Source organism: Grus americana, chromosome 6, assembly GCF_028858705.1.
Source record: "Grus americana isolate bGruAme1 chromosome 6, bGruAme1.mat, whole genome shotgun sequence".
NCBI lineage: Eukaryota > Metazoa > Chordata > Aves > Gruiformes > Gruidae > Grus > Grus americana.
In genome coordinates this window covers 17,782,817-17,808,977 of record NC_072857.1, presented here as the reverse complement: position 1 = coordinate 17,808,977, position 26,161 = coordinate 17,782,817, and the positions used below count along the sequence as shown (strand labels likewise).

Genomic DNA, 26,161 nt, shown 5'->3' with positions numbered 1-26,161 from the left:
TCTGTCCCCAGTGCCACTGCACCCAGACCCTAGCCTGCCTGTCACCGAACAATTTATTAAGTTGCTTACAGAGAAGGGATACGGTAAGGGTTAGTAATGGCCACCGGCCAGGAGCAGCCCCGGGGGGCTGCAGAGTGGGGGGCAGTGAGGACTGACTCCTCTCCTGGCTCTGCCCAGCCCTGGGGTTTGCTCAGCTCCAGCCTTGCTCCCCTGGCCACGGGGTACCAGCCCCTGTGGCAGAGCCAGGGGGCTGTGCACCATCTCCTCCTCTTCCTCATGACCAAGCCATGCCCGTGGGCCAGGGCAAGCTGCACATGGGGGACACAGGGGACTGCACCAGTGCAGTCCCCACACTCATGCGTGGGAGGTAGTGTCCCAAACCTCGGAAGGGGAGGTCAGGGCCTTTTCCCAGACCCTGGAGGCCACTGCAAATGGGGACACAGCAGCGACAACAACACAGGGATGACACAAACAGCTCAACAAGAGGGCGATGCAGTTGGCTCTGTGGCCCCAGCCGCTTGGGGCTGGCTCTATGGCTTCTATCCAGGTCCTATTCCCCCCACAGGCTCAGTCCTGCTCGGGGCCAGGCGGCTCGGTGATGCGGATGTGGACAAAGAGCGAAGAGGGTGGGATGCTGGTGCCGTCCTTGGAGAGGAGATGGATGTGGCGGTAGCCTGCAGGGGAGACAGTGAGGTTCTGACTGATGGCTGCCCCCCACCCTGCTCTCTAGCACCCAGCTGAGCCCAGACACCTCTGTGGGGCTGCCCTGGCCCACCGCCACCAGCAGCTGCTCACCAGGTTTGATGTTGGCAAACGCTAAGGTGAACTGGCCCACGAAGTCATTCCTGGAGGTCTTGTCATAATCCTCCACCACAAAGCGGACGAGGGCCAGCTCGGGCACGTGGAGCTGGAACTGGAGCGTTTCATCCCAGCGGGGGTTAAACCCTGGGAGGGGAGAGCGGGTGCTGGGAGGACAAGGGAGGGCAGGGACAGGCTGCCTGGGCGCAGCGGGGTCCCTGGTACCCCCGTGGGGCTCACCGTTGTTCTCAATATACTTGGTCTCCTGGCGCGCCTGGTCCGCGGGGACCCCATGGATCTCCACACGCACCAGTGGGTCGATGATGGCTCCGTCCTTGCTGTTGGCCACTTTGGGCAGCTGCTGCCCACTGATTACCTGCAGGAAGGGGCAACGACCCCGTGAGCTGGGGAGCAGCCAAACCGATCTGCTGGGAGGCTGCTCGGCTCTGGCATGCTGCCTGGCACAGTCCCACTCGGGTGGGACCAGCAGAGCTCCAGGACACTCACGACTCCCCAGAGTCCTTCCTTGGCTCCATACCTGGATTGTCAGGGTGGTGGGGCCAGGGCCCTCCCAGCTGCTGGGGTCACTGGGGTTGAAGACAGTCTCCTTGTCCCTCATGAAGGGTGGTTTGAGCACGTAGCCGCAGCGCCCGTTCTGGCTGAAGAGCCCGTCACACAGGTCCATCTCTGTGCCGGCCGTCTGGAAGTTCAGGGCCACTGGGGGAGGGTGGTAGGGAAAGGGTTCAGGGCAGCTTGGAGACCATGCTCTGCTTGGAGGTGAGAACCAGCCTGTCCCCAGAGCCAGAGAGATGTGGGGCTACACAGGGGGACAAGGCACAAATACCCGGGTAACCCCAAGCTCCCCAATGCAGGGCAAGAGCCTGCAGCCAGACCTGGCACCAGCCAGGGCTGTAGCTGGCACCAACATGGGTGTTGGTGTGATTTTGGCATCTCCCCAGCCCGCAGCCCTGATGCCCCACAGCCATACCGATCTGGCACCCCACGTTCCACATCTCCTGGGGGCTGTAGTTGGAGGAGTCGGTCCGCATCCCACTGGGGTAGATGCGTGTCAGCTGCCAGGTGTTGTGGCGGACAAACTCATTCCCTAGGGATGGAGCATGAGGGCCACTCATGGGGTCATTCCCTGGCCTGCACAGCCAACCCACAACATGTGCTGCCCATCCATCCATGCATCCATCCATCCATTCATTTTCCCATCCACCCACCCACCAATTCTCATCCCTCTCCCCTTCCAGGAACCCAGGTGTCCTGCCTCACTTTCTAAGCCAATAACCCCCACTCACTCACCCAGCAGAGCCAAATCCTGGGGTACAGCCCTGCTGGACCCTCTTTCTCCCAGGAGGGAAGGGAGGGAACCCCAATGTCTGGAGGCTCTAGCACTACACCCGAGGAAGCCTCCTGCCCCCTCCACCCTGGCCCGCTCCCAGGTGCTGCTGCCCCCTCTGCCTCACCCGCATCCCGGATGAGCTTCCTAGCCTTGGCTTCAGCGAGGGAGGAGATCTCGGAGGGCCGGGAATGGCTGCGGGCCTCCTGGAAGCCCCGGAAGGACACGCTCTTGCAGTAGACGACGCAGTCGGACAATGCCTGTGCCAGGCTCTCCTTGTCCTTCTGCAAGGCAGGGCCGTGTTGGGTCCCTCCTGATGGGACCACCGTCCCCTAGCGCTCTCAGGACGGGGGCTGTAGAGCCTGGGGCAGCCAAGAACAGCCGAGGGGCCTGGGGGTGGCAGCATCCCCACCACAGGCAGCCTTCCTGCTGCCCCTGCCAGGAGCAGAGCAGGCAAGGGACCCCCCCCCATCATAGTGTCACCACAGGGATGCTGTGCAAAGAGGGGGCTGGCACGGCCAGGGGCAGAAAGGGCTGTCCCCCCTGCCTGGTGATGTCCCTGCAGTCTCTGCCTCTCCCCACAGCACTGGGATGTCACCATGGCCCATAGCTGTGTCTGGGGGCTCAGCGCTCACGGCCGGTCCCCAGCCTGGGCCACCCACCTTTGCCCTCCGTCTCTCCTCCTCCACTTCTGCCCCATTGTCATCATCAGACACATCAGGCACCTCGTCCCCTGGCCCATCCAGCATGTCCTCCAGCCGCCCAATCTTCTTCCCCTTCAGCAGGATCTTGTGCTTCAGCTCCTGCAGGGTTGGGGGTGCAGAGGTAGGCACCTTGGGGTGTCCCTCTCCTCCATGGGACTTCCTGTCCCCCCGGAACCCTGCACTGCTGGGGGCCAGCACCACCAGCTCCATTCAGCACCCAGGAGGGGATGGGGTAGGAGGGCTCTGCCCTGCTGCCTGGCTCTGCAGGGCATGGGGAGACAACCTTAAGGACAGCTTTGGGACCCCTGTGAACAGGAGGGCACAGTGTCCGCAGGGTCCTCAAGTGCTCCAGTGGAGGAGGACGATGCTGGGACAGGGGTGGCCTTTCCTCTGGACAGCAGAGCCACCTCTTCACCCCACTTCCAGGCAGGACAGCGATACCCAGTGTGGCCATGCTCTGCCCCTACCTCTGGGGATGGGAGCTGGGTGGGGACGCGCCCATCGGTGGTGGTGGTGAGGAGCTGTTCCCCCAGGATGTCCTTGAGCTGCTGGGCCAGGACCTCCTGCTGCTCTATGCTGCAGTGGTTCTCTAGGGACAGGATCACCGGGTAGTCTGACGTCTGGGGAACAACATGCACAGCTGGAGATCAGCCTCAGTGGGGTCGAGGAGCTCTCACAAGGGCTTTGCCCAGGTGTGATCAGTGCCAGGATGGAGCCCATTGTGTGTCCTCGTATCCCCCCCAAGACCTTCATACACCTCCGATCCCCCAGCATCCCCCATATCCCATTTGACCCTTGCATCCCCCAGGCCCCATCTCACGCTGCACCCCCAGCATGGCTCAGCGCAGAGCTGTGGGTCAGACCCCCCCAGTGCTGTTCCCTGGGACACAGCCACCCTCCTCACCCACGGTGGGGTCAGACCCACTGCAGTACCAGGTGTGTGAGCCTCAGCACCACTCCCCCTCCAGAGAGCCATCATTGCCCCAAATCACAGCCTCATCCCCCCTGCCCGCTGAGGGCCACCCATGACAGCCAGTGTGTGGGGAAGGGTGCCCTACCTTGAAGGCGTACTTCCCCAGGGTGCTCACCACCTCCCGGAAAGGGATCTTGGAGGTGAAGGTGTGGCCATGGTACACCATGGGCTCCCCGTTCGGCCCATCCCAGCAATCCACCTCCAGGCACCGGCAGCCCCGCTTCAGAGCCCTATGGGTGGGTGGTCACTCCTGGGACCCTGCGCCCAGCCAGGGCACCAGCCCCCTGCCCTCCCCTCTGCCTGTGGGTGTCACTCCTGCAGGGACCAGGGGACAACCACCAAGGGTGGAGATGCTGCTGAGTGCAGGGCAGGGAGAGCTGGGTTCAACGTCCCTGATGTAGACCTCCTTGCTGGACACCACATCACATGGCCGCAGGGGTGCTGGACCACAAAGGAGGCAAAGGAGCTTCTGGGTTTGCCCCATGGAGCTGGGGCAGGAGGGCACTGCGGGGGGCAGCCGGGAGGGAGCAGCACCTTTACCTGATGTAGCCCTCGATGCTACTCTGGCCCCGGATCTGGTCCTCTATCAGGTAGGTGTTGTGGGAGGAGGAGATGAAGTAGTGGCAGAGTGGCTGGCTCATGTCCTGCCACAGCACCTGGTGATGGGGGTTGAAGACGGAGCCCTCCGGAGAGCAGAGGTACATGAGGAACCCGTCGGCACTCAGCGCGTGGCGAGCCCGGGCTGCAGGTGGAGGGGGAGGCTCAGTGACAGCTGGGGACTCGGCAGGGACAGGATTGGGACAAATAGGGCTTCTGGTGGCTCCTGCCATCCCCAACCTGGTGGGCACAGCTGCTGCCAGAGGCTGGGGCACAGGGAGAGATGCCCCAGGGCAGTAACCTTGGGAAGGTGGGCAGCAGACACCAAAGCCAGAGTTTGCACCCCATGGCTGGTCAACCTCCTCCACCAAAATGGTCCAGGGATTGACCAAAAAAAGGAGAACTGCACCCAGATCATACTACCCCCTGTGCCCACCTGCAGCAGGATGGGGCTGGGGGTGCCCCCGCTGCGGGGCTGTGGGTCTCAGCTCCCTCCTTCCCTCTGTACAGCCGATGTCCGGGCTGGCACTCACCTGTCTCCGACGGCTCATACTTGTCGATGAGCTCCATGGCCAGCTCCTCCGTGCCCTCATCCTCCAGCTGCTCCTGCTGCAGGAAATCCACCAGCTCCAGCAGTGTCAGCTTCTTCCCATCCTCGGAGAAGTCCTGGAAGAGGCTCAGCACCTCCTCGCGCTGTGTGAGGGCCTTGTAGAAGAGCACGAACTCCTCCCCTTCCAGCGTCCCTGACTCCGACTTGTCAGCAGCCTGCAAGGGAGCTCGTTCAGCACCCAGCTGGAGCAAAACAGGGTGCTCCAGCCTCCCCGTGGGGCCATGGGGGGATTTTCCCACCCCCAGCACAAAGAGTCCACGCCAGCAGCAGCGGTAGGCATCAATCAGTGCATGAATGGATGTTTGGGTGGATGGATGGATGGATTGGCAGATGGAGGACTGCTTGGGTGGACAGATGGATGGGTCCATGGATGGAAAGATGGACCAATAGGTGGAGGGATGGATGGACATACAGACACCTGGCTGACTGGTTGGGTTGATGGATAAATAAACAGATGGCTGGTTGGCTGAATGGACAGACAAGCAGCTGGGTGTACAAATGAATGGGAGGGAGGAACAGCTGCCTTGGCTGGTTGGGCTGACAGATAAACAAATGATGTTTGTCTGGGTAAGCAGGTAGTTGGGTGAACAAATAAATGGATGGATGGATGGATGGATGGATGGATGGACGGACAGAAGAAAGTGAGCACATCCTTCTGCAGGGGGGTGTTGTGGAGCTTGTTCCAGTCCCTCTGTCCCCTCCCCATCCCCTCCAGGCCCTCAGGTGCAGTGCTTACCTGGAAGAGCCGCAGGGCATGATCCTCATTCATGTCTACATTCATCATCTTGAGGAGACGCTGCACCTCCTTGAAGTTCATGCGCCCATCCTTATTCTTGTCGGCTTTCTGAAACCAGTCACGAATCCATGTGCAAGAAACCAGGGAAGATGTTAAGGGAAAGGACCTTGGCTAAGAGAGATGGAGCTGGGGAGCATCAAAGGGCCTCTTTTCCTTTTTCTGTGGGCTCTTCCTGCCCTGATGCAGATGGTGAGACCCAGAAGAGCTAAGCACATGCTGGGGCAAGGCAGGAGATGGGGGAAGGACTGGGTGTGGAGGGCAGAGTGATGCCTGCAGGAAGGATATTGGTCTATCTTCTCCCTCTGGTCCATGCTGGTGGCTACCTCAATGAGCTGGCGCAGGCCCTGGACCCAGCACTGTGCCTCTTCTGCCGAGCCAGCAATGAGGTCCAGGTTGCCCCGGCGGCCATAGAAGACGATGGTGAAGCAGCGCTCAGGGGGGAACTCCTCAGCCAGGCTCTGCAGCACCTCCGACTGGTGCCCTTCTCGCACTGTCTCGACATCGCTGATGGAGACTGGGGCAGAGGGAGGGGAGGCCTGTCTGTGGGGGACAAGGACCGCAAAGCAGGGGGCACTGCCCACAGCCGTCTGTCCTTCCACTCATCCATTCATCCACCCATGGAACCATCCATCCATCCATGCCTCTGTCTGCCCACTCCTCCACTGACTTGCTGCTTTGGTGAGAAGAGCCTACACATGCACACAGAGCCTCTCTTGAATGTCCCAGCACCCTCTGCAAGCATGGCTCTGAGAATCTCCATACAGTCACCCCACTGTTCACTCTGAACCCTACTGATGGCCCTGTGGGCAACACACAGCAGCTGCTACTCACAGGCGGACTCAATTTTGCCCGTCCTCTTAGACTGGTACCAGATGGTCATGCAGTCATCCTGCAGCTTGAAGTAACGTTGCTTCTTCCAGCTCTTGGACTTGACTTTGCGCATCAGTGTCCCTTGCTGCATCTGCTCCAGCGTGTCTGTGAGCTGGATGCCTGGGGGCAGCATGGGTTGCATCACTGAGGGCAGGGGTATCTGGGCACTGCACCCTGCTACCTTGCTCCCTCCCGCCTCTGGGACCCCACATGGTCCCTCAGTTTGGAATGGAGGAGGGATGGACCCCAAACAAACTCCCTTTGCCACAAGAGGGGAACAAGGTAATTCCCCATCAACCCTTCCCACCTGCCCTTGGCACTGCTAAGCCCGAATCCCAATGGCCGCAGTGGGGTAGGGATGCTCCCAAGTGTGGCAAGGTGAGCCCAACCCACAGGCCAGATTTGCCCCGGTGTAAATCCGGATAGCCCAGTGCCCTGCGCCTCCCCACCGCTGGGGCACTCACGGGCGTTGCACAGCAGCGATGCCATGGCTCTGCCTCCTCCACGCTGGCGGTCGCTGCGGAGGGAAGAGAGAAGGTGGCTGGGGGGAGTAGGGCCGGACCCCCCCACTGCGCCCAGATCCCACCAAATGTGTTCAGGCTGTGCCCACACCTATAGTGTGTGTGCCCCTGCCCATGTGCGAGTGCACCTGCGCCTGTGTCCTGCTGGGTCATTGCCTTCCTTAAGTGTCGAGTTCACCCTGCTGTGCTCGTGAAATATTAATTTGTGTTACCGGGAAGCCGGAGCTCGAAAGGTGTCAGAGGAAAACAGACAAACTTGCGAGTGCGGCTGCCCCACAGCCCAGCAGGTACCGGAGCCCTGCTGCTCCCAGATTACTGCTCCCAGGGGAGAAGCGGCCACAGGAGCCAGGAAAAACTGCCCTGGGGGTGCTCAAGAACAGCCCCCACTGCCTGGGAAATGGCCCCCACCCAGCAAATTTGGAAGTAAGGAAGAGCCGAGGCTGTGAGAGCAAGGAAAGGGATGCAGAGCAATGACCCTCAGCTCCCCCAGCCCCTTCTCCCTGAGGAACACCAGCACCCTGGGGCCACAACTGCACCGGCAGCAATATGAGGAATGAGCTGCGATGAGTGGGACTATAAATACAACTGGACTGACAATAAGGCTTTGATTAGACTGTTAAGACTTTAATTAAACTGACAAATTGCTGAATATGCCTGTCACCCAGCTGTTGGAACTGGGCCCTCGAGGAGCAGATGCTGCAGCTGGTGGGCTGGGATTTGGGTGCAGGAAGGGACCCAGGGGTCCCAGGGCACGAAGGGCTCTGTGCCAGGGCGCAGGGGTGGCAGCCGTGCCCCAGGCCCCTGACTCAGCACAGGCACCGGCGGTGCGGGGCTGGGAATAGCCCGTGCCGTCAGTGTGCAGGCAGCTGCCAAGCCTGGCTGCCAGACCCTGGCGGGCTCAGAGGCCGGACGGCAGCCGTCCCCTGCTCGGTGTGGGGATGGGCAAGGCAGATCCCCAGCACGGCCCCGGCATGGCACTGGCCGGGGCTGTGGTCCTGCTCTTGGGGGACATGCCTGGTGTGGGGCTGGCAGTGGCCATTTGGCTGTCCCCAGGGCATGTGGGACCATCCGTCCACACTCTTGGGGACCTCACATGTTGCTGAGACACGGAGTGGCTGGGGTGCCTTCTCAGATGCCTCCTAACAGTGCCCAGCGCTGGGGCTCCGCATTCCCAGCACCAACCCTTCTCGCAGGGCTCAGACCGCAAGGACTCACTGCAGTGCCTGCATCCCCTCGCATCTGACATGCTGGGGGGCACCGACCCACCAGCCCAGGCTCGGGGTGCCTGCACCCACAACTGGGAGGGTGGCACCACGCTCCTCTTGGGCTGTGCAGAATGGGTGCCCCAGTGCCTGCTGGCTTGCACTGCCCCAGGAGTGCCCTGCACCCCCCGACAGCACATTCTCACTCCCCCCCTGCACCCCATGGCCTGCAGGGAACCAATGGGGGGACAACCCCGGTCACCAATCTGCCTGCACCCTCCTGCCTCCTAGCAGCACTGAGCCTGGCATGGCTGCTTTGCAGGGTCACGGCTCCAGGTGCCCACCTGTCCTGTGCCCCCTGCACTGCAGCAGGTGAGGGGATGGAGATGGGGATGCTTTGGGGAAGCTGGAGTGGAAGGAGAGGCACCAAGGCTGGAGGAGCAGCAAGAGATGCTGGCCAGGGACAGAGATGGGCTTGGTGCCTGAGAGGTCTGACCTCTCTGCACCCCGCCACATGTGTGTGCAAGGAGGCAGCGTGCAAGGGAGCTGCTTGCAGCCCCCAGGTCCATAACCACACTGAGATTTTGGAGCTAAACTGATCTTGCCCAGTGCCAGTCCTTACAGGTTCCCAGCACAGCCCAAGTGTGCCCAGCCCTGTCCCAGCCACGGGAGCCGTGCCTTCCCCGTGCACACAGCAAAGAAGAGATGATCCCTTCCAGTGCAGGGAAGCTCCTGGGAGCGTGGATGCAAGGACACGGCTGGTCAGGTCTCCCTGGAGTGTGAGCAATGCCCCGAGCCTGGCACAGCCTGGCCCCACGCGGCCCCACGCAGCCCCCCTTGGCCCGGTCTGAGTTACACTGTTGAGGGGAGCGGGATGGGAGCCAGGGGACGGAGAAACCCAACCCGAGAGCTTCCCGCAGGGCAGCTGCCTCCTGCCAGGGACAGCCCCAGCACACGCTGAGCCACCGCAGCTTCTCTCGCGGAGGCGACAGTCCCCAAACAGAGCTGGAGGGCCAGCGGGTGTGAGAGCTCCCCAGCCGCTCCAGCACGGAGTTCCCCGGCAAAATTAAATGCCACCGTGGGGGTGGTTGTGCCAAAGCAGGGAGGGGTGCAGCCACCCCACCTCGGGCACCCCCCGCCCTCCTGCTATTTCGGTGTGCACACAGACTGCCTGTGCCCCCCGGCTCTGCTCTGCCCCACGCAGCCCACCCGCGCCAGGACACGCTGCAGCACCCGGGGATGGAGCCTGACCCACCCAGGGGGACCAGCCGGCAGCTGACGGGGTCAGAGGGGTCGGGGGGGGGGGGGGGAGTGTCAGACAAGGGGCTTCGGGATGGGGCAGCACAACCCGGGGGGTGCGGGGCTCGGGGAGTGGCGGGGGGACGGGACAAGTGACACCTTAAAGCAGAGGAGACAAAACGCCCGGCGCTTTTCCCCCCACCTAACGCCACCCCACCCGTGCAGCCGCCTCTGGGGCAGCGCTGCCCGACCCCGGGGGTCCCAGCTCTCCCCGCCCCTCCTCTCCCCCCGCAGGACGCCCGGTTCCCCTGCGGAGAACCCAACGCCCAGCCCCGTACCCGCTCTCCGGTACCGCCGTGCCGCTCCGCTCCGCCGGTGCTCCGCCGCCTCCGGCCGCACGGGGCCGGGGCTGTCCGGGCTGCCCGCCCCTCGGCAGCGGCAGGGCGGCGAGCCCGCCCCCGGCCCCCCGCCCCCGCGGGACGCCCCCGGTCCCCGCACGCCCCGCAGCCACCGCCTCTCAAGGTCGCCTCGGATTAAGGTCAGACCGCTCCCGAGGGAGGAGGGGGAAGGCGATGGCGGGGCCGGCGAGGGTGGGAGCACCCTACAGTGCCCCCCCGCTTGGGACCTAGTCCCCATTCCTACCCTCCAGCACAGCCCAACCCATCGACGGGGCACAGAGGGTCCCCGGTGTGTCCCTGTCCCCTTCCCAGGACCCTCCAGTTGGGAGAGATGGGAACGGTTTGAGCATCCTGGGGCAAACCTCCCTCCCCCCCCCCCCCCCACGAGGGACCAAACTTGGTGGCCGATGCTCTAATAGACCCGGGTGAGCGCGGCAGCGCTTGCAAATACACCGCAGGAAGGTTGCAAATACACCGCAGGAAGGCAGCGAGCGCTCTCCCCGGCGGGCTCCATTCGGAGCCCGCCGGGGAGAGCGCTCACTGCCTTCCTGCAAAGCAAGACAGAGCAGCATCTCCTCCCCAAAACCCCTCCGTGTTACCTGCTCCAGGAGATGGGGATGCAGGCAACTCCCAACGGGAAAGGCCACGCACCCTTCCCAGCTCGCACAACCACCCTTCATCCCGTCTGGAATAAATCCCCCCCTCCGCCTCACCACGAGATCAGACCAGGAGCAATCTGTGCTGGCTGGGGTTTTACTATTTATTAATCGGAACTTACAAAAAACAAACTCAAAACGAAACGAACCAACAAACCCCAAACAGAAGCATTTTCACACCCTGTCAAGGTCAGGATGGAGGGGAGGGAAAAGAAGGTGATGGTTATAAAACAGGACTGTGGGGACAAGGAAGAGGCTGTGCTCTGCCCTTGTTACACAAGGCTGCGAGGGGGGGAGGGAAGGGAAACGACATGGGATTTAAGACACTGTTGGCACGATGCCGCAGATGATCAGCAAAATGGGCTACTCAAGGGGCGGGGGGAGAAATCGAGTAGCTGCCCAGGCTTGCCTGCAGCCAAGAGCAGGATCTGCTGCAGCAGAGCCCAGGAGCTCCTCGGCTGCTTCCCAGAGCCCGCTGCGGTCATGCTAACCCCTCGGCACAGGGAAAGCAGGTAAGCGGCTGCTGGTCCAGTTTAATTGCGGTGGGGGCAAGGCAGATGCCAAGGCAGGTTTGAAAGCTGTAATGGATGCAGCTGGCTGGTGGAGATGAGCTGCAGGAGGGGGGAAAGGGAGGGGGGCCGGGACTGAGAGACGCCTGGCAGCAGCGGCAGGCACAGAAGCCAGCATACCTGGTGCCCACGACAGGGGATCACTGGTCAGCAGCCTGCCAACCACCACAAAGCAGGTTTCCCAATGCCAAGCTCCATCTGATCAACCAGCCAGCAGCCCCGCCGGGCAAGAGCTGGGCTGGATGGGAGGCCAGCACACATCAGTCCCCAGCCGCTGGTTAGCTGCAGGAGCATGCTATTTACAGCACAAGAGCCACAGTCCTGCTGTCTTCTCCTCCCCCAGAGCCCTGGGAAGCAAGCTTACGACATGTGGGTTCATCGCAAGTAATCCACCCCTCCTCTTGGGGCAAGCACTGCAGTGGCCCGGTTCCAGCCACTGCCACCGTGCCAGAGGAAAGGAAGAGAGAAGCTGGCTGCGTCAGCCGGATGCAGAGCCAGGAGCAAGGATGCGCTGGCAGGGAAGAAAGCTGTCCCCGGGCTACCTGCAGCTGAGCAGCAGTCTTAAGAGGGGATACAACTGGATTGGCTTTTATTCAGCTCACTCATCTAAACAGATCTGTAAACAAGAAGCAATAAAGAACTGGAGGGACATGGCGTGCACACCTTGTGTCACGCACCGCTTGGGCGGAGGCTGAGCTAACTGAAGAGCGGACATCCACACTACCTGCCTGGCAGTGGAGGGAGAGATGCCAGCCAAGCCTCCTGGAGAGGCAGGGATCTTTACAGATTGGTTTTATTGATTTTTTTTTTTTTTGAAGCTGTAGTATCAGCATTTGCTGGTGTTGCAATCCCCAGAGGCATGCTGCATTGCTACAGAGCAGCCCTTTGGCTGGGTGGGATGGTCCGACAGGCCAGCAGCCAGCTGGCGTGCCCAGTTTGTTGCGGAAGAGGTCACCTGTTCCTGGTTCTTTGTAAACCTGAGCTGTTTCTTCCCCGGTCCCCCACCTCCCCCAGCAGTCATTGTGGAGGAAGAGGAATGCCCCGTGGGTCAGTGACTTGACCCTCTTGCAGGTTCTTGACAAGCTGAGCCAGCCAGCGCTTCGTGGTGGTGTCATCCTTCAGGACCTGGGCGAAGGTGGTGTCCTTCAGTTGGTCAGGAAGGCACTGCCTGAGAGCTTCACGTGCCCTACATCAAGAGACAAGAAACGGGGCCCAACAAATAAACTCACAGGGGCAAGAGGGGAGCAAAACCCCACCGGGGACACTCCACTCCTTTGTGTGGGGGTCTCCCTTGCAGGGCCAGCCAAGAGAAGCACTGAGCAGAAGCGCTGCAGCACATGGCACTGGGCCAGCCAGCACAGCTCCCATCCCTCATGGTAGACCCCACGAGACAACCCCTGTGCCCTGGTGCCATCAGTGAAGAGCCAACAAACCAAAACACCCACCTGTTTTCCACACCGAGATAAGGCCGACATAAAAACAGACAAGGAACCCTGACTCTCCCCAAGCGGGCAGCATGGAGAAGAACCGCACTTCCAAGGGAGCAGGAGAAGCCCCTGCCCAAACTCCTAAAATGTTTACCTGGGGTTATCAGAAAGGCGAAGGTAGCAGCGGACAACGTGTTTCAGCAGCCGTGCCGATGGCTCCTTGGAGAGCTGCAGGACCATTTTACCCTGTTTGACAGAGGCCAGTGCCACCGGTTAAAGTCATTGGAAGTACAGCTTCGCAATCAGCAGAGACTGAGAAAGACCATTAAATCACTCACTCTGGCTTCCCACGCATCACAGCCCGTTACCTTTCATCTAGATACCCCTGCATGGAGCCTGGTGCTCTGCTTGCCAAGATGCCTTTGAAAAGAGCAGCTAGCTACGGCTCGGAAAGGATTCTCCCAGCAGCTCAGGGAAAGCTTGTCTCACTTCTATTTGTTTTTTACCTCCCCACGACTGCCTACTGGTCCAGCTCTCTGATAGATTAAAGAGAACTTGGGGTTTCCCCGTCGTGGAGGAACATGAGTATATGCCAAACACTTTGATAAGCCTAGGCTGAGTCACCCCGTGAGGTGTGTTCCCAAGCTCTGCAACACTCTTTTCACCAGCGCTGCCTTCGTTTCGATGCCCTTTTAAAACACTAACAATAGCCTAGGAAGCCATGCCAAAGGACACCATGTATAGCAAGATCCACATTCTGGTCTTATCATGCACCCGAGAGTTGTTATTTTCTTTTCCTGCTACATCCCTCATTAAGCCATTACTGAGGAGCAAGACCAGGGCAGATCCCCCTGGCCCAGCCTCTGTTTTTCACACCATGTAGAACTTTGCACATGGTTGCACCTTTGAATGCACCCAGTCTAGCAAACAGTGTGGACGCCTTCACACACCTGCTTTGAAGGAGTTTAACAGTCTGCTTCCTCATGTTTAGGAGTCAGAGCTGCCCAACAGGTTGTTTTTTTCCCCGTAAAACTACATTGGCTAGCACTAACCATTTTCCTCATTAGCCAAATTCACCTGTATTTGGATATTCAGGCAGTTAGCAATTAGCAGGACCCCCTCATCTGCCCTTTTGCAAGCTTTCTGTTCTCAGCAATTCCCCAGGATACCAATATTTCTTCAAAATACAGAACAGGTTGGAGAGCTCCTCAGACAGCTCCTAGATGGCAATTACAAACCTGCTCTTTTAAAAGCACCTAATACTTGCATAACACCCTACTCCGTTATCAGCAGACAAGGAAGTAAATCAAATCATCACCCTCATGAGACAGGAGTACACTATCTCAATATTTGAAACAGAACAGAAATGTCTATGAACATTTTTATCTTTCTCCATAGCGTTATGGAATATTAATCACGTCAGTGCTTCACCCGCTGGTGGGGTTATACCACACCTAGGATTTCTTCCATGCTAATGCAGCTTCACACACCCACATCCTTCCATGTTCGTACCCTTCCCCACCACAGTTTCTTCCTTGATCTCCTTCCCTCCCCTACCCCAGGGTTTCTAACTGCGTCCTTCACTTTGTCCCCGAGCCAGATGTACTTTCATCAAAGCCAATCCTTTTTGTTGAATGCAAAAATCGTGTCACATTGGATATTATGGACATCAGCTCACAATCATTCATATTTTGCTGTTTGTGGGCGAATTAGGAGGAAACATTTTTTTTTTACATTTGGGAAAACAGACAAATAAATAAATATTCCCAATGAAAGCATCAACAGTGAGGCACAGAATAGCACCACAAAGCGCTTTACTTAGTGCTACGTTTTCCTCTCCTGAGACTACTCTTTAAAAACAAAACAAACACATACACACAAAAGCAGGACAATAGCTATTCCAGGGCAGACATATTCCCCTCAATGAGCTCAAAGATAATAAAGCTCAAGCTGGGGCTATTACTGCTGGAATGAACAAATGATGAGTACTCAAACTTGCTCTGTGTGTTCCAACACAAGAATTAGAATTGTAAGAATCAGCTAGTAGGAGCCAGGTTCAAAAAGGAAAAGAAAGGAAGGTTGGCTTTCCAGGCAGCGAACAGGAAACCCGTGAAACTCCTTGCTATGGGACGCTGGACGCAAAAAGCTTCCATGGGCTCAAGGTGAGGACAAGAGACAAACACTGGGGGTTGCTGCATCGAAAACCCACAACTGGCCCCAGAAATCCAAAGCTGAAAGTAGCTGGCAGCTGGGAGGCAGTTATGAGGGCAAGTATCACGTATGCTTGCCCTGCTCTTACTCCTTCACTCAACCTGCTGCTCTTCAACCTGTGGGTTAAGAGATGGGAAGTGGATCCATAGTCTGAGCTGTGTGATCATTCTTACATAAAATTAAATCGATTCATATCCAACCAACAACCCCAAAACCTCTTTTTCTTCTCTGGAGATGTTTACCTGGTTTATCTTGGGGACTTACAACTAATATCAGTTCTCTTGACATGCAAAACAGAGATATACAAAGGAAACATGCAGAAGCAGAGCTGCAGTAAGCCCAAGAATGATTTGCCTCTCTCATCCTGCACTCCAGCTAGAGAGCAGTAAAGTAGCTGGAAAAGAAGCTGGCTGCTAAAGCACAATGTTTTATTTTTTTAAAGACAGGAAACAAATAATCTTACCAGTATCATGGCAACATGAGAAAACCGCTCATAAGTCTGACAGATATATGCCAGCCCTGTGTCATCCAGGAGGATTTTCTGAAGAATAAACGTAGCAACCTAGAATGGGGAGAAAGCAGTAAAGAAAGCATATAAACAACTTATCTATCCTGAAAAGAAACAGGCTTTGTGCTGTGCTCTTTTCAAGGCAGTCCCAGAGCTGAAAGGCCTTTCAGCAGGCAGCAAATGCTTTACTCGGTGAAAGCGTAAAGCCAAAAGAAAATGCAGGACACCACACAATGCTTGGCATCTCTGGATAAAGAAAAGAGATGGACACAAAGCAGCATGTACAAGACGACTGGATGCAGGTTGCATAAGACAACAACTACTGCCGGGCCACTCAGGACAGCCTCAGGATTATGGCCACACTACTCTGGTCACAAAGAAAGAAGCAGGAGAAGAATCTGTCCCTTGTCCCTGCCATCCAGATGGCAAGCTGATTTTGGTTTTTATCTTAAGCATTACCGATTCATCATGAGATATGTGACTTTCTGGAAGAATCTCAGCCAGCTATGTCAATGGGCTTCACCAGAGAAGCACACGTGGACTAAAACCTGTGAAAAGCCTACCTGGGTCATCAGACCAGACTGACCACGGATCTGAACTTGTGGGGGAAAGCAGCCCCTGATCAGAGGGTGCAACAAACTGGTCCAGTGCAGCGAACATTCCCATAACCACCACTAACAGCTGCTGCCCAACCTCTGCACTGCGCAGCTACGACATTTCTTCTCTCAGGCTAAGAAAAGTTGACCCAGCTCTGCAGCGCTGCAAAGGAGGGAACAGGTGTTGAGAGCAGCAAGATCTTTCCCAGCAAACAAACTCAGGAACTCCAGCTTCATTTGGTAGTTTTAGTTTGTTTTTTTGAGGAGGTAAAAACTCCACCCAGAGTCTGCAGGTTACTGGCTGCCTGGTCAGTCAGAGATAAACAACAACAAGTCTTAATTAAGACAAAAAGAGTAGGTACCGTTTTGGAGAGTTCACTGCCAGACTCCATAATGCGTAAGCACAGGGGGATAATTTCTGTTGTCAATAAGAAATTTATCACTTCTTGCTCATCGGTTTTCACCAAGGCCCCTTGAAGGAAAAACAAAAACCAAAATCAATAAATGATGAATTGTTTAAAAAAAAAAAATCTCACCTTCCAAAGAGGGCCTGTACTGTGTCCTCCCCAGGAATCATTAGCTCTGAATGGCAGGCAGAGCAACTGCCATTCTAAATATGTTGCAGCACATGGCTGGAGAAGAAATCGTTTTGGTGGCATAAAAGTAATCATGCTGGGTTTGAGGGTGGTTTGTTTTTCAGTAAGGGGATGCAGTCTTGGCTTTTGCCCAGTTGCACCACAAACACAAGAGGATCATGCCACGCGACAGCAACCTCTGGCAAGAAGAAATGCATTTCAACAGCCTCTTACTTTATGCATTGAGAGAGAAATGTTTTGGGCAGAAAAAAGAAAAAGGAAAAAAACCCAGGATAACAGTAAGACAGGGCAAATACACCCAAGTCAATCAATGACAAAAACTGTAAGAAAGCCCAGTCTGTACCCACCCATCCCAGTCTCCAGCTGGCTGGGCTGAGGGCGAAGGCACAACAAGACCACCGGTGCTCGTACTCACAGAAAACACATTTTTGGCAATGCACCCAGATTCCAGGAATTTCTTATTAGGGAAAAGACCATGTCCTACACATGAAGAAGAACCTGCCTCCACAACTGATGGAAAACAAGTAGCTCCTCCTGTTAATACTACAGAACTCAGAAGATCCAGGTAAAACAGACCTGTGATTTTGTTCATGCAGGTCTCTATAACAAAAGCATGAACTGCATCTAACTCAAGAGGAAACCAGTGCTCCAGCATTAGTCCGGCTGCTTACCAATCACTCCGAGGCTCGTGAGCCGCAGGTACTCAAATGGACGTGTCTTGCTAACTGTGTGCAAGAAGGGGTACAGGAAGAGAGGGATGTGAGCTGCCAGAAAAGCTGACCTGTAGGAAAGGGAGAACACCCAACGTGAGAGACAAGGAAAATCAAGTGAGCACATGATCCAGCGTTACCACGCACAGCCTCAGACTACTCCTGACACCATTGCTGCTGCTCCTCAAAAGTGGGTAAGTTTGTTCTCTGATGGAAGGGCATGAAGTAAATTCTGCACTGGGCATAGCCACTTCCAGCTGACCAGGAACAGAGCACATCCTGTTGTATTTATTACCTCTTCCTGCCATCCAGACCCTCTGCTTTGTACATTCACTGTTGCATTTCACCTCACAGGCTCCCACAGTCAGGGACAGCCAGACACAACACATGTGCAAAGCCTCTGCATGACAGAAATCCAGACTGGCTCATCTCTAGGCATTACCACAGTTTAAATGTGCACAGCCACCTTTCCCCAAGAGGCCTCACACTGCCTTCTGACAATGGTGAAAAATACAGACTTCAGGGAGAAACCTGGAGATTGCTTTGCTAGCAGGGGAAAGCTCTCTTGAATGATCTTTCTCTGTTTTCAGTTTTCAACTTCAAATGTAAAGGTATATGGTGTAAAGCTACCCTATTTCTTTGGACGTCATCTCATGGAGGGTTGCTGTTTAACACTGTTTTTCAGCTGCTGCAAAGTAACTTCAGCTACACAGCACTTTCTTCTCAGCAGGAATGGAAACATGAGATGGTGGATCTCTAGGTAGTTTTCTTCTGAGTTTTAGATACTGATTTTGGTTGAACCAACATCACCTTTTCCCCTGCTGACATGTGCTGGACACAGATTGAGAAAAACTGAAGTCAGGCGCTGGCTGAGGACTCCAGACATGGCTCTCGTTTTGTTCCCTTGCCACATACGGGAAGGACAGTGCTGCTCATTCCACCCTTTGGACAGCTGGTCTAAATAACTGTACACTGCTGGTCTAAGTAACTCTAAGCTCATTAAAACACAGATCCCGCACACAACACTCAGCACAAAGGCATCCTTATCTCTGGCTGAGCTCCCAAGAGCTGCCACAACCCAGTGTTTCAAGAATTTGCAGGATCTCAGGATGATTCAGGGAACACAATGCATTTAGGACCACCATAAAGCTGCTGTTCTGCTAATCCACGCAAACAAGTGAAAGCAGCAGGCAGCTGCCTATCTTCCAGCTTTGTCCTCTGTTCCACTTCTCTTGGTAAAAAAGAAGGAGCTTACATGCTTCTGGAGTCAGACAGGCTGAGCTGTCAACATCAACACCTCAGAGAACTTAAACACTTGGAAACACTTACCTTGTTTCAGGATGCGATGCAACACACTGTAGTAGAGCCAAAGCATTGCAGACTCTGTTGGATTGATGGGCTGTCAAAGTCGGAGGGTTGATTGATGGATAAATATTTACAATTTCCTAAAAATTAACAGATTAAGAAAAGTTAAAGGGGAAAAACATCAGCAAGCCGCACCAAAGCACTTGCCCAGCAATGAACTATGGTGACAGGAGATGGCAGCCTGCTTTCACAAGCATCACTTTGAAGTTACACGGCAGCCACCATGCTGCCCAGGCAAGGGCAGAGCTGGGTCAGAGTCAATTTGACAAGGAGTCACAGGGATGCAGTTGAACTTTAATTTCAGTAAAAGAGAGTTCCTTTGATTTCCTGGCTCTTTGCTAGCATTAGGACTGCTTTCTTTTGAACTTTCAGAGCGAAGAGGAGTGTTGTTCCTCTGCCCAGAGGCAGAGCACACCCACACTATTCGTACTGTAGCTCCTGGTATTCTTCTAACTCAATGCAGGGGAAACAGCTGAGGGCGAGAAATCAGATTCAGAAATCTGCCTGCTTCCAAGTATAGCTCCCTTCTAATTTTCTTCACTTGTTTCAGGGCCACTCTGAAAACAGTTTGACATTGTCAATCCTGCACTCTTTTCTTTCTTTCTTCGAAAGAAATAACTAGATTTGGCACTGAGAGTGAGCCAGCCATCAGCTGTAGAGCAGTTTGCCCAGAGATAAGCTGAGCCACTCAGTTTGACATGAAATGCAGATACTTTCCCTTGCAAGGATCTCTGGAGTAACGAGCAGCATTCCTACACTGCCCTTCCCATGGGCTCTCTGCAAGGGCAACCTTCTGACCAGGAAGTGCTCAAGCTTGTTAAAAAAAAAAAAAAGTCAAGCCAGAGATCTCAGGAGTAAGACTGTTGTGGTTCTGCTATGATACTGTATGAAAATAAACAGAATGTGATCTATAGGGAGCTAGCTCATACACCCAAGAACTTGCCTGTTCCCCTTCCAACTATGTAAGCTGTCTAATAAGAAATCTTAGCCTCTGCATACATCGCTTTGCTAGTGATGATTAATAACAAACACTAGAAATGGGCTTCTGACATCTGCTCCCCTCTCCCCATGATCCAGCATACATCACAGTCCCAGAACAGTGATAAGGGACCCCGCTAGTGCCTCCCCAGATCTGCCCCATGGACGCACCACCTCTGCAATGTGCTGGTGCTGCACCACAGAATAAAGATGCTGCCAGTCCTACCCACCTGAAGGAGCGCTGCGATCGTGCCAAACGAGTGCCACAGCATCGGGGCAAGGTCAGGCACAGACTCACGCTTCTTGCTCAGCTCCAGCAGTGCATTCTCCCGTGTCTCGGGGCTGGACAGCTCATTGATCCATTGGTAGATCTTTTCACGGTCGACCTGAGCCAGTGCTGTTGGCACAGGCTGGGAGGGATACAGGAAAACTTCAGTCCAAACATTTTATCCGTGTCTCACCCAAACCCTTCCCACAACTTGGCAGATAAGCAAAAAAGTGCTCAAGAGACTCCTGACTGGGGGAGGGAGTAACTAAAGCTGCATTAAGATGCTCTGGATACGGATCCCTTCCTTAGGTGAAATAATAAGACCAATCTATCTGAAATGCAAAGGTTTTACTTTCTGGCCTGACTCACTAGGACAGTCTCTCTTAATCCACTTGTCAAGTAGTACCTTGTAACTTCATTCAGCAATGTAAGAGCACCATGCTGCTGCCTGTCTGTGCCAGCAGAGCTCCCAGGAAGGTCACACATACTTTAGCCAGCTATCATTTGCTCCACCTGCATTTAGCATGCATTCATTTCATGCTTTGAGTGCAAGCTTCCACAAATTCAAAGTTATGCAGACGTTACCTTTTTCCCTCCAAAGACGTCCATGACATTGGAGCCTGCCAATGGGATTCACCCAACGTACATGAGAAAAATATTCATACAAATACTAGAAAAATTCTCACTACTCCAACATCAGCATGACACCATCCACAGCCAGTAACACCTGCTGTTAGAGACATCTCATATTCATCCCATGTATCTTTTTACATGCATGCAGCTAAAAGGGAATTTTTCAACACTGATTTGTGCAAAAATTCTTGTTCAAAATAAACCCAGAGAAGAGTAGATCTGTATTCATATAGACACATTTTCTACTACTCAGGAGAAATGCAGGATTTCTCTTCTGCCATTCTTGGAACATCAGGGAAAGAAGAGCATCAAGGCCAACAAGTTTTCAAGCCAAAAAAAAAAAAAAAAAAAGATGGAGGGCTGGGAAGGAAAGGAAGAGAAACAGGGACTATGGAATCGTAGCATAGTTTCTGTGGAAAGGACAAGGAGCAAGACTTTCAATGGAAGTTTGTCTCATGCCTCTGCTGGCACAGTAAGCACTCAAGGTGTAAACAAGTGCTCAGCAGGCTTCCTCAAGAGACAGTTTGGGGATTCAGATGCAAAATTTTGAGAGACAAATGCAGACATTAAAATCCCCTGTGTGAACACTTCCAAAAGCCAGTTTAGAATCTATTCAAACATTCTGCTGCAGTGTTTACTATTCAAGTAAAGCACAACCCTGTTTGTATGCTGCTGCTCCTGAGTTAGCCTGCATGCAACCAGCTCAGCATCCCCACATGTACAGCAATCACAGCTGGGAGCAGAGAACAGACTTTTTTTTTTTTTTTTTAAAGCCCAGACTGAAACTCTTCATGTGCTTACCACAACAGACGCGAGCGCTGCCTGTACTGCACTGACAGCAACGCTACTACTAAGCAACTCATTACTGAGGAACTGAAGAGAATGCAAAACAGTTCAGGAATTGAAAGTGGCTGGAAACAAACCTGAAACCATATGCCAGAGGCAGGCACCTAGAACTGCAGGAGGGACAAAGGGAGATTTTGTAACCTTTCACAGATACGTCTAAAGCTTTCTGTCTCTATTTCTGCAGAAGTTTCCCTTCTTCATTCATCCACATATTATATCCATAGTCAAGTTCAAAGAGATTCTTCCCCAGCTGTGGGATTTCTCTTTCCCCCAGCCACTTCCAATCGTATTATTTAACTTAAATGTCTATGTATAAGCCAATGTGCTGTTATCAATCCCTATACTCTGGGGCTCAAATACCTTAGCTGTTCATCTTTCCTCCTATCCTCTTTTTTTCCTCTTGTCTACTCAATTTTATTTTATTTTTCCAGAATCTCACACTAAATTAGTAACCCTGACAAATTTATTGTGTTCTTACAGCTGAGAGTGCAATTCCATTGGGAACTCCTACACTGGTGCTCAGAAAGAGAGGGATAACGAACAGAGTTCATTTGTTTTAATTTTGGATGGTAGAGTGACAAGCAGTGTAGCAATAATATTGTTATAACCGTGTTATCTAAAGCTTCCATCTATTTTTCTAGACTCACTGGAAGTTTCCGTTCCTGTAAGCTTAAATACATTGACCCTTTAAAAGCACAATCATGTGCTTGTGATCCCTAGAGAACACTAAGTAGATTTTCCACACAATTGAGTTTATGATGTCCAATATCTATCTTAGCTAGAACCAACTGCTTTTCACAGGCTCTGCAGTTGCTCCTCTCATTTCAGTTTTAATTGAAAGACATATTTTCTCCTAATTTCCTACTTTACTGTTGTTCCCACTTCTCCCTCTAAAACCAAAAATTCTGGGGAACACCAAGGGCTACATACAAATCCTGCAAGCTCAGAGACAGAACCCGGCAAGGCAGACTTACTCTGGCACACAGGGAAAGCAAAATTTACCAACAGTATCTCAACACAGCACAAGCTAGCCACCTCTGCATCATGAAAGGTCTTGTAACACCTTCCTCAAGAGAAACGGCATTACCTCAAACATCCATGCCCAATTACATCTCCAACAATCACATAACAAACTGGATTTAGGCAACTGGCTTTCTAAGTGAGCAACTGGTGCTAGGCACACTGGTAAAAGTACTGGTCAACCAAAGCAGAGTAATGACTAACTGGATACACTTGCTTTTTAAACTATTTTGATAGATCACCAACTCAAAAATACCAAAATGAACTTTGAACTTCAATAGCAGCGAATTAGCTGGTTTGAGTTTGGCTTTCAACACCTTACTGCTAGTTACAGCTACACTTACTGTTTTTAGCCTGTTCTCGAGCCTCTAGAACATTACGCTGTCTTCAGGTCTGAAATCAAAGTGTCAGCTCTGCCACCAGTATCACTGTACAAAGACGCATGCTCTGGAGTACGACAGCGTTCACAACACCCAAAGGTATTCCTGACCCAATCCATGACCCTACTAAGAGGTAACATTATTTACCACAGCTCCCAAGCACATCTCCAGAGCTAAACACCCTTCCCTGTCACCTTTAGTCTAAGCATACTAACCGACTGTAGTAGGAAACACCTCAATACAGAGCCAGCAGGTGGTATGAATTATGTATAGATTAAATATACATTCAAATGAGTCCTAAAATAAAGTTGATTTCTATTCCTGAAACAGATTATTTTGTTAAAACTGACTTTAAAAAATCCTTTTATAGAGAGGTGACTAGAACACAGATAGAGAATTAATGGGAGATACAACAGTCCCTCATGCATTTCAACAAGTACTCAGGAATTACATTGCTAGAAAAATGTAAGTGCTGATTAAGAGAGTTGATTATGATCTTGTACACCCTTCTATGCTCTGGAAAGCTTTACATCAGAAGTATTTGCCCACACTCCAAGAACCAATTTAAAGTCACAAGCACTTAAAGTGGGAAGACTTAAAAAGTTCTCTCAGCTCCTCCTCGTAAGTACTTTATTCACTCTTGTTCACTTTTTAGTCCAAGCAGACCCTTGGGCTAAGTTCATTTGAAAACAGCTCTAACTGCTGGCCTTGCAATACACCTCCCAAATGCAATACACACCACAGACTCAATCAACTCTAGGAAGTCTTATACACTCAATGAACTTGCATTTGGAGAAGTGAAAACCAAAATACAAGCCCACTCAGATGGGACACATCACTTAAACCGAACTCCCACTTTGGAACCCAACCAGGCCAAGGTACTGGCCTGACCAGGCAACCCATCCTGCTGCAGCAGCTTCCTGAGGGGCAGGAGGACAAGCACCAACTACAGACAGCACTGCAGTGTATTGGGGGAAAAGGGGAAGAAGGAACAGGCTGTCTCTGCCTTTCCTCCACTTGCCTGCCTCCCTGAGGAACTTTTAGCTATCTTCTCTTTCCCTCTGCAGTCAAGGCCAGAAGTAAAAGAGCTCCCCAGAGGACAGAGTAGGTGGCTGGGCATGTAGGAAGCGTCCATGCGCAGGGAAGGAGCGCAGCAGGCAAGAGGAGGGAAGGAGGGAAAACCTACATGATACACACAGGGCAAAGGCGCACAGCTGGGGCACCCAGCAGGGACACCCAGCAGGGAAGCCCTCCTGGCCGCTGGGAGAGCCACCCCGTCCGCATGAGCACCTCAGCAAGGCGCGGCCGCCCCGGGGAGGCACAGAGAAGTCCCCAGGAGAGCAGCTGGGGCAAGAAACGGCTCACTCAGCACCTCCCGGCTACCAAAGGGATCCCGCCGCTCCTGCCGGTCACCGGGGCGCTGAGGGGACGGAGCTCACCAGGGCTTCGCCACCCGACGGCCCAAAGCTCTCCCGCCGCGGGCAGCCGAGGGGAAACGTCCCCTCACAGCTACGAGCGGCCGCGCCCCCGCGGCCCCATTCCCCACGCGGTCTGCGCAACGGGGTCCCGTCCCCAGCCCCGTCCCGCCGGGACACGGAGCCGCGCCTCACCGCAGCCGTGGCCAAGCTGTGCATGGTGGGAGCGGTGCCGGTGCTGCCGCCGGGCCCGGCTCAGTAGGCCGCAGCCGCCGCCATAGACCCAGGTCCACCCCGACCTCTCACCCCGCCGCACGCCCGCCCGCGTGCCGCGAGGGAGGCTGGGACAGGGGCGGGGCGCAGAGGTGAAGGCTAGGCGCATGCGCGCGAGAGCCAGCGGGGAGGTGCGGAGAGGGGGCCAGGCGGGCAGCCTCGGCGCATGCGCATGGGTGGGCGGGTGGTCGCGGGGCGCGCCGGGAAGGGCGCCGCCGTGCTGACGTGAACGGGCGCGCGCGTGCGTGCGTCGCGCGGCGTCTCGCGCTGCTGGCCGGTTCCCGCCATCGGCTGCCGCCTCCCCTTCCCCCTCCCCCCGGGCCTCAGCCCGCCCAGCGGCGCCGGGGACGCGCCGGGACGCAGGTACCGGGGCTCGCCGCCCCCCCCCCCCCCAACCTATTCTCCCGCCCCCCCCCTCCCTGCGGCGCCCGGCCGGGTGACACCCCCCCTCCCCTCCCCGCCGCGCCTCCCCTCCCCGCCGCGCCTCCCCTCACAGCAGCCCGGCCCGGGGCGGCCATGGAGCGGCGGGGCGGGAGGCGCTGCCCTCGCACCCGTCTCCCTGTCCAGGCGAGCGGCGGGGCCGTGGAGCCCTGCCTAGGGCCGGTGGGGAGAGAGCGGGAGTGCCACCGGGCCGGACTGGGAGCGGCGGCGGGTCCTGAGTGCGGGCAGCCGGGGGGACCCTCCTCGGCGGCGCCTCCCGGGCTTCGCGCAGGGGCCCCTTCATTCATTTCTTCTAATTTTTATTTAAAATACTCCCCTCCGTGCTGACCGGGAGCCCGCGGCCGTGCGGGGGCTGTTTTTCGTGCCGCTGGGCAGGTGGCTCTCCCGGGCGGAGTGCTGGGGGACACCGCCGCCCCGGGGACCCCCGGCCGGGCCCCTCCAGGTGACCGTGGCTCATGTCCCGGCAGAAACGAGTTCGTTTGCCCTCTTAGGTTTCCTTCAAAACTTTGGTTTCCACCTCTTGTCGACATTCCTCAGGCACTTTTTTTTTTTTCCTTAAAGCTGTTGAAGTTGCCTTAAGGATTTGCAAGAACTTCTGTGTCTGGTTTGGGGCAGCTCGCCTTTCAACAGTGAGGAATCAGAGCATTGCTTCCGAAACTGGAAGAGATTTTATTTATCTAAGTTTTCTTTACTCATGCCTTCAGTTTGTTTAAAAATACCAGCAAAACGACTCTACCGAACTTCTACAGAAACTTTAAGTCACGCTTGTATCATTCTGTAGAGATTATTTGGCCTGCCTAGTTATAAATTTCTCCTTTTTAACAGGTTTTTAAGGTGGAGTACGCTTACTCTTGTTAGCTCTTTTTCCGTGAGAAAGCATGGCTCCACTAAAGGTGCACGGACCTGTCCGGATGCGCAGCATGCAGACTGGGATTACAAAATGGAAAGAAGGGAGCTTTGAAATTGTGGAGAAGGACAACAAAGTGAGTCTAGTGGTTCACTACAATGTTGGAGGAATTCCAAAGACATTTCAGGTACACCAAATATTAAGGCTTTTGTTTCAGCAGCGCATGGATTGTGCTCTTTTGTGAACAGCTGTCCTCTTCGAGGCTATTAAATGTCACGCAAACTTTCCTCTGTCGCTGTTTCTTGTTCCTCGTTTCCTGAACACTAATCCCTTTGTATAACTCTCCTGTAAATTATTCACGTGTATTGT

At 54.6% G+C, this 26,161-nt stretch overlaps 3 protein-coding genes across 7 annotated transcripts in view; 1 reads left to right on the top strand and 2 right to left on the bottom strand.

Moving 5' to 3' along the window:
- Nucleotides 1–35: 35 nt before the first annotated feature.
- PLCD4 (phospholipase C delta 4) lies at nt 36–10,731 on the bottom strand. 3 transcript variants are annotated; one of them, XR_008577671.1, is made up of 16 exons: nt 9,994–10,164; nt 7,158–7,210; nt 6,655–6,813; nt 6,109–6,337; nt 5,764–5,893; nt 4,951–5,182; nt 4,361–4,562; nt 3,906–4,050; nt 3,315–3,467; nt 2,806–2,946; nt 2,271–2,427; nt 1,787–1,903; nt 1,337–1,515; nt 1,039–1,174; nt 796–913; nt 36–674 (listed from the first exon to the last, which is right to left on the bottom strand). XR_008577671.1 is itself a non-coding variant. In XM_054830246.1 (16 exons), exons 2-16 carry the CDS (start codon nt 7,180–7,182, stop codon nt 568–570), a joined length of 2,262 nt encoding a protein of 753 aa, XP_054686221.1. In that variant the 5' UTR covers nt 7,183–7,210; nt 10,653–10,731; the 3' UTR covers nt 36–567. The 3 variants fall into 3 exon arrangements, 2 of the variants coding, with proteins under 2 accessions (XP_054686221.1, XP_054686220.1); XM_054830246.1 differs by lacking the exon at nt 9,994–10,164 and adding an exon at nt 10,653–10,731 and having other exon boundaries at nt 796–945; XM_054830245.1 differs by having other exon boundaries at nt 796–945.
- Nucleotides 10,732–10,799: 68 nt separating this feature from the next.
- Nucleotides 10,800–24,585, bottom strand: CNOT9 (CCR4-NOT transcription complex subunit 9). 2 transcript variants are annotated; one of them, XM_054830247.1, is made up of 8 exons: nt 24,427–24,585; nt 19,900–20,079; nt 18,656–18,771; nt 17,288–17,397; nt 16,383–16,492; nt 15,380–15,478; nt 12,860–12,951; nt 10,800–12,464 (listed from the first exon to the last, which is right to left on the bottom strand). In XM_054830247.1, exons 1-8 carry the CDS (start codon nt 24,448–24,450, stop codon nt 12,296–12,298), a joined length of 900 nt encoding a protein of 299 aa, XP_054686222.1. In that variant the 5' UTR covers nt 24,451–24,585; the 3' UTR covers nt 10,800–12,295. The 2 variants fall into 2 exon arrangements, with proteins under 2 accessions (XP_054686222.1, XP_054686223.1); XM_054830248.1 differs by lacking the exon at nt 24,427–24,585 and adding an exon at nt 20,523–23,527.
- Nucleotides 24,586–24,738: 153 nt separating this feature from the next.
- Nucleotides 24,739–26,161, top strand: part of USP37 (ubiquitin specific peptidase 37) — a 38,040-nt gene continuing 36,617 nt past the window's right edge. For both annotated transcript variants that reach the window (XR_008577659.1, XM_054830084.1), the window contains exons 1-2: nt 24,739–24,867; nt 25,771–25,979. Coding sequence is in view for 1 of the 2 variants with exons in the window: in XM_054830084.1 (XP_054686059.1) it covers nt 25,824–25,979 (156 nt within the window). In the remaining variant the exon portion in view is untranslated. The remainder of the gene's footprint in view (nt 24,868–25,770; nt 25,980–26,161) is intronic.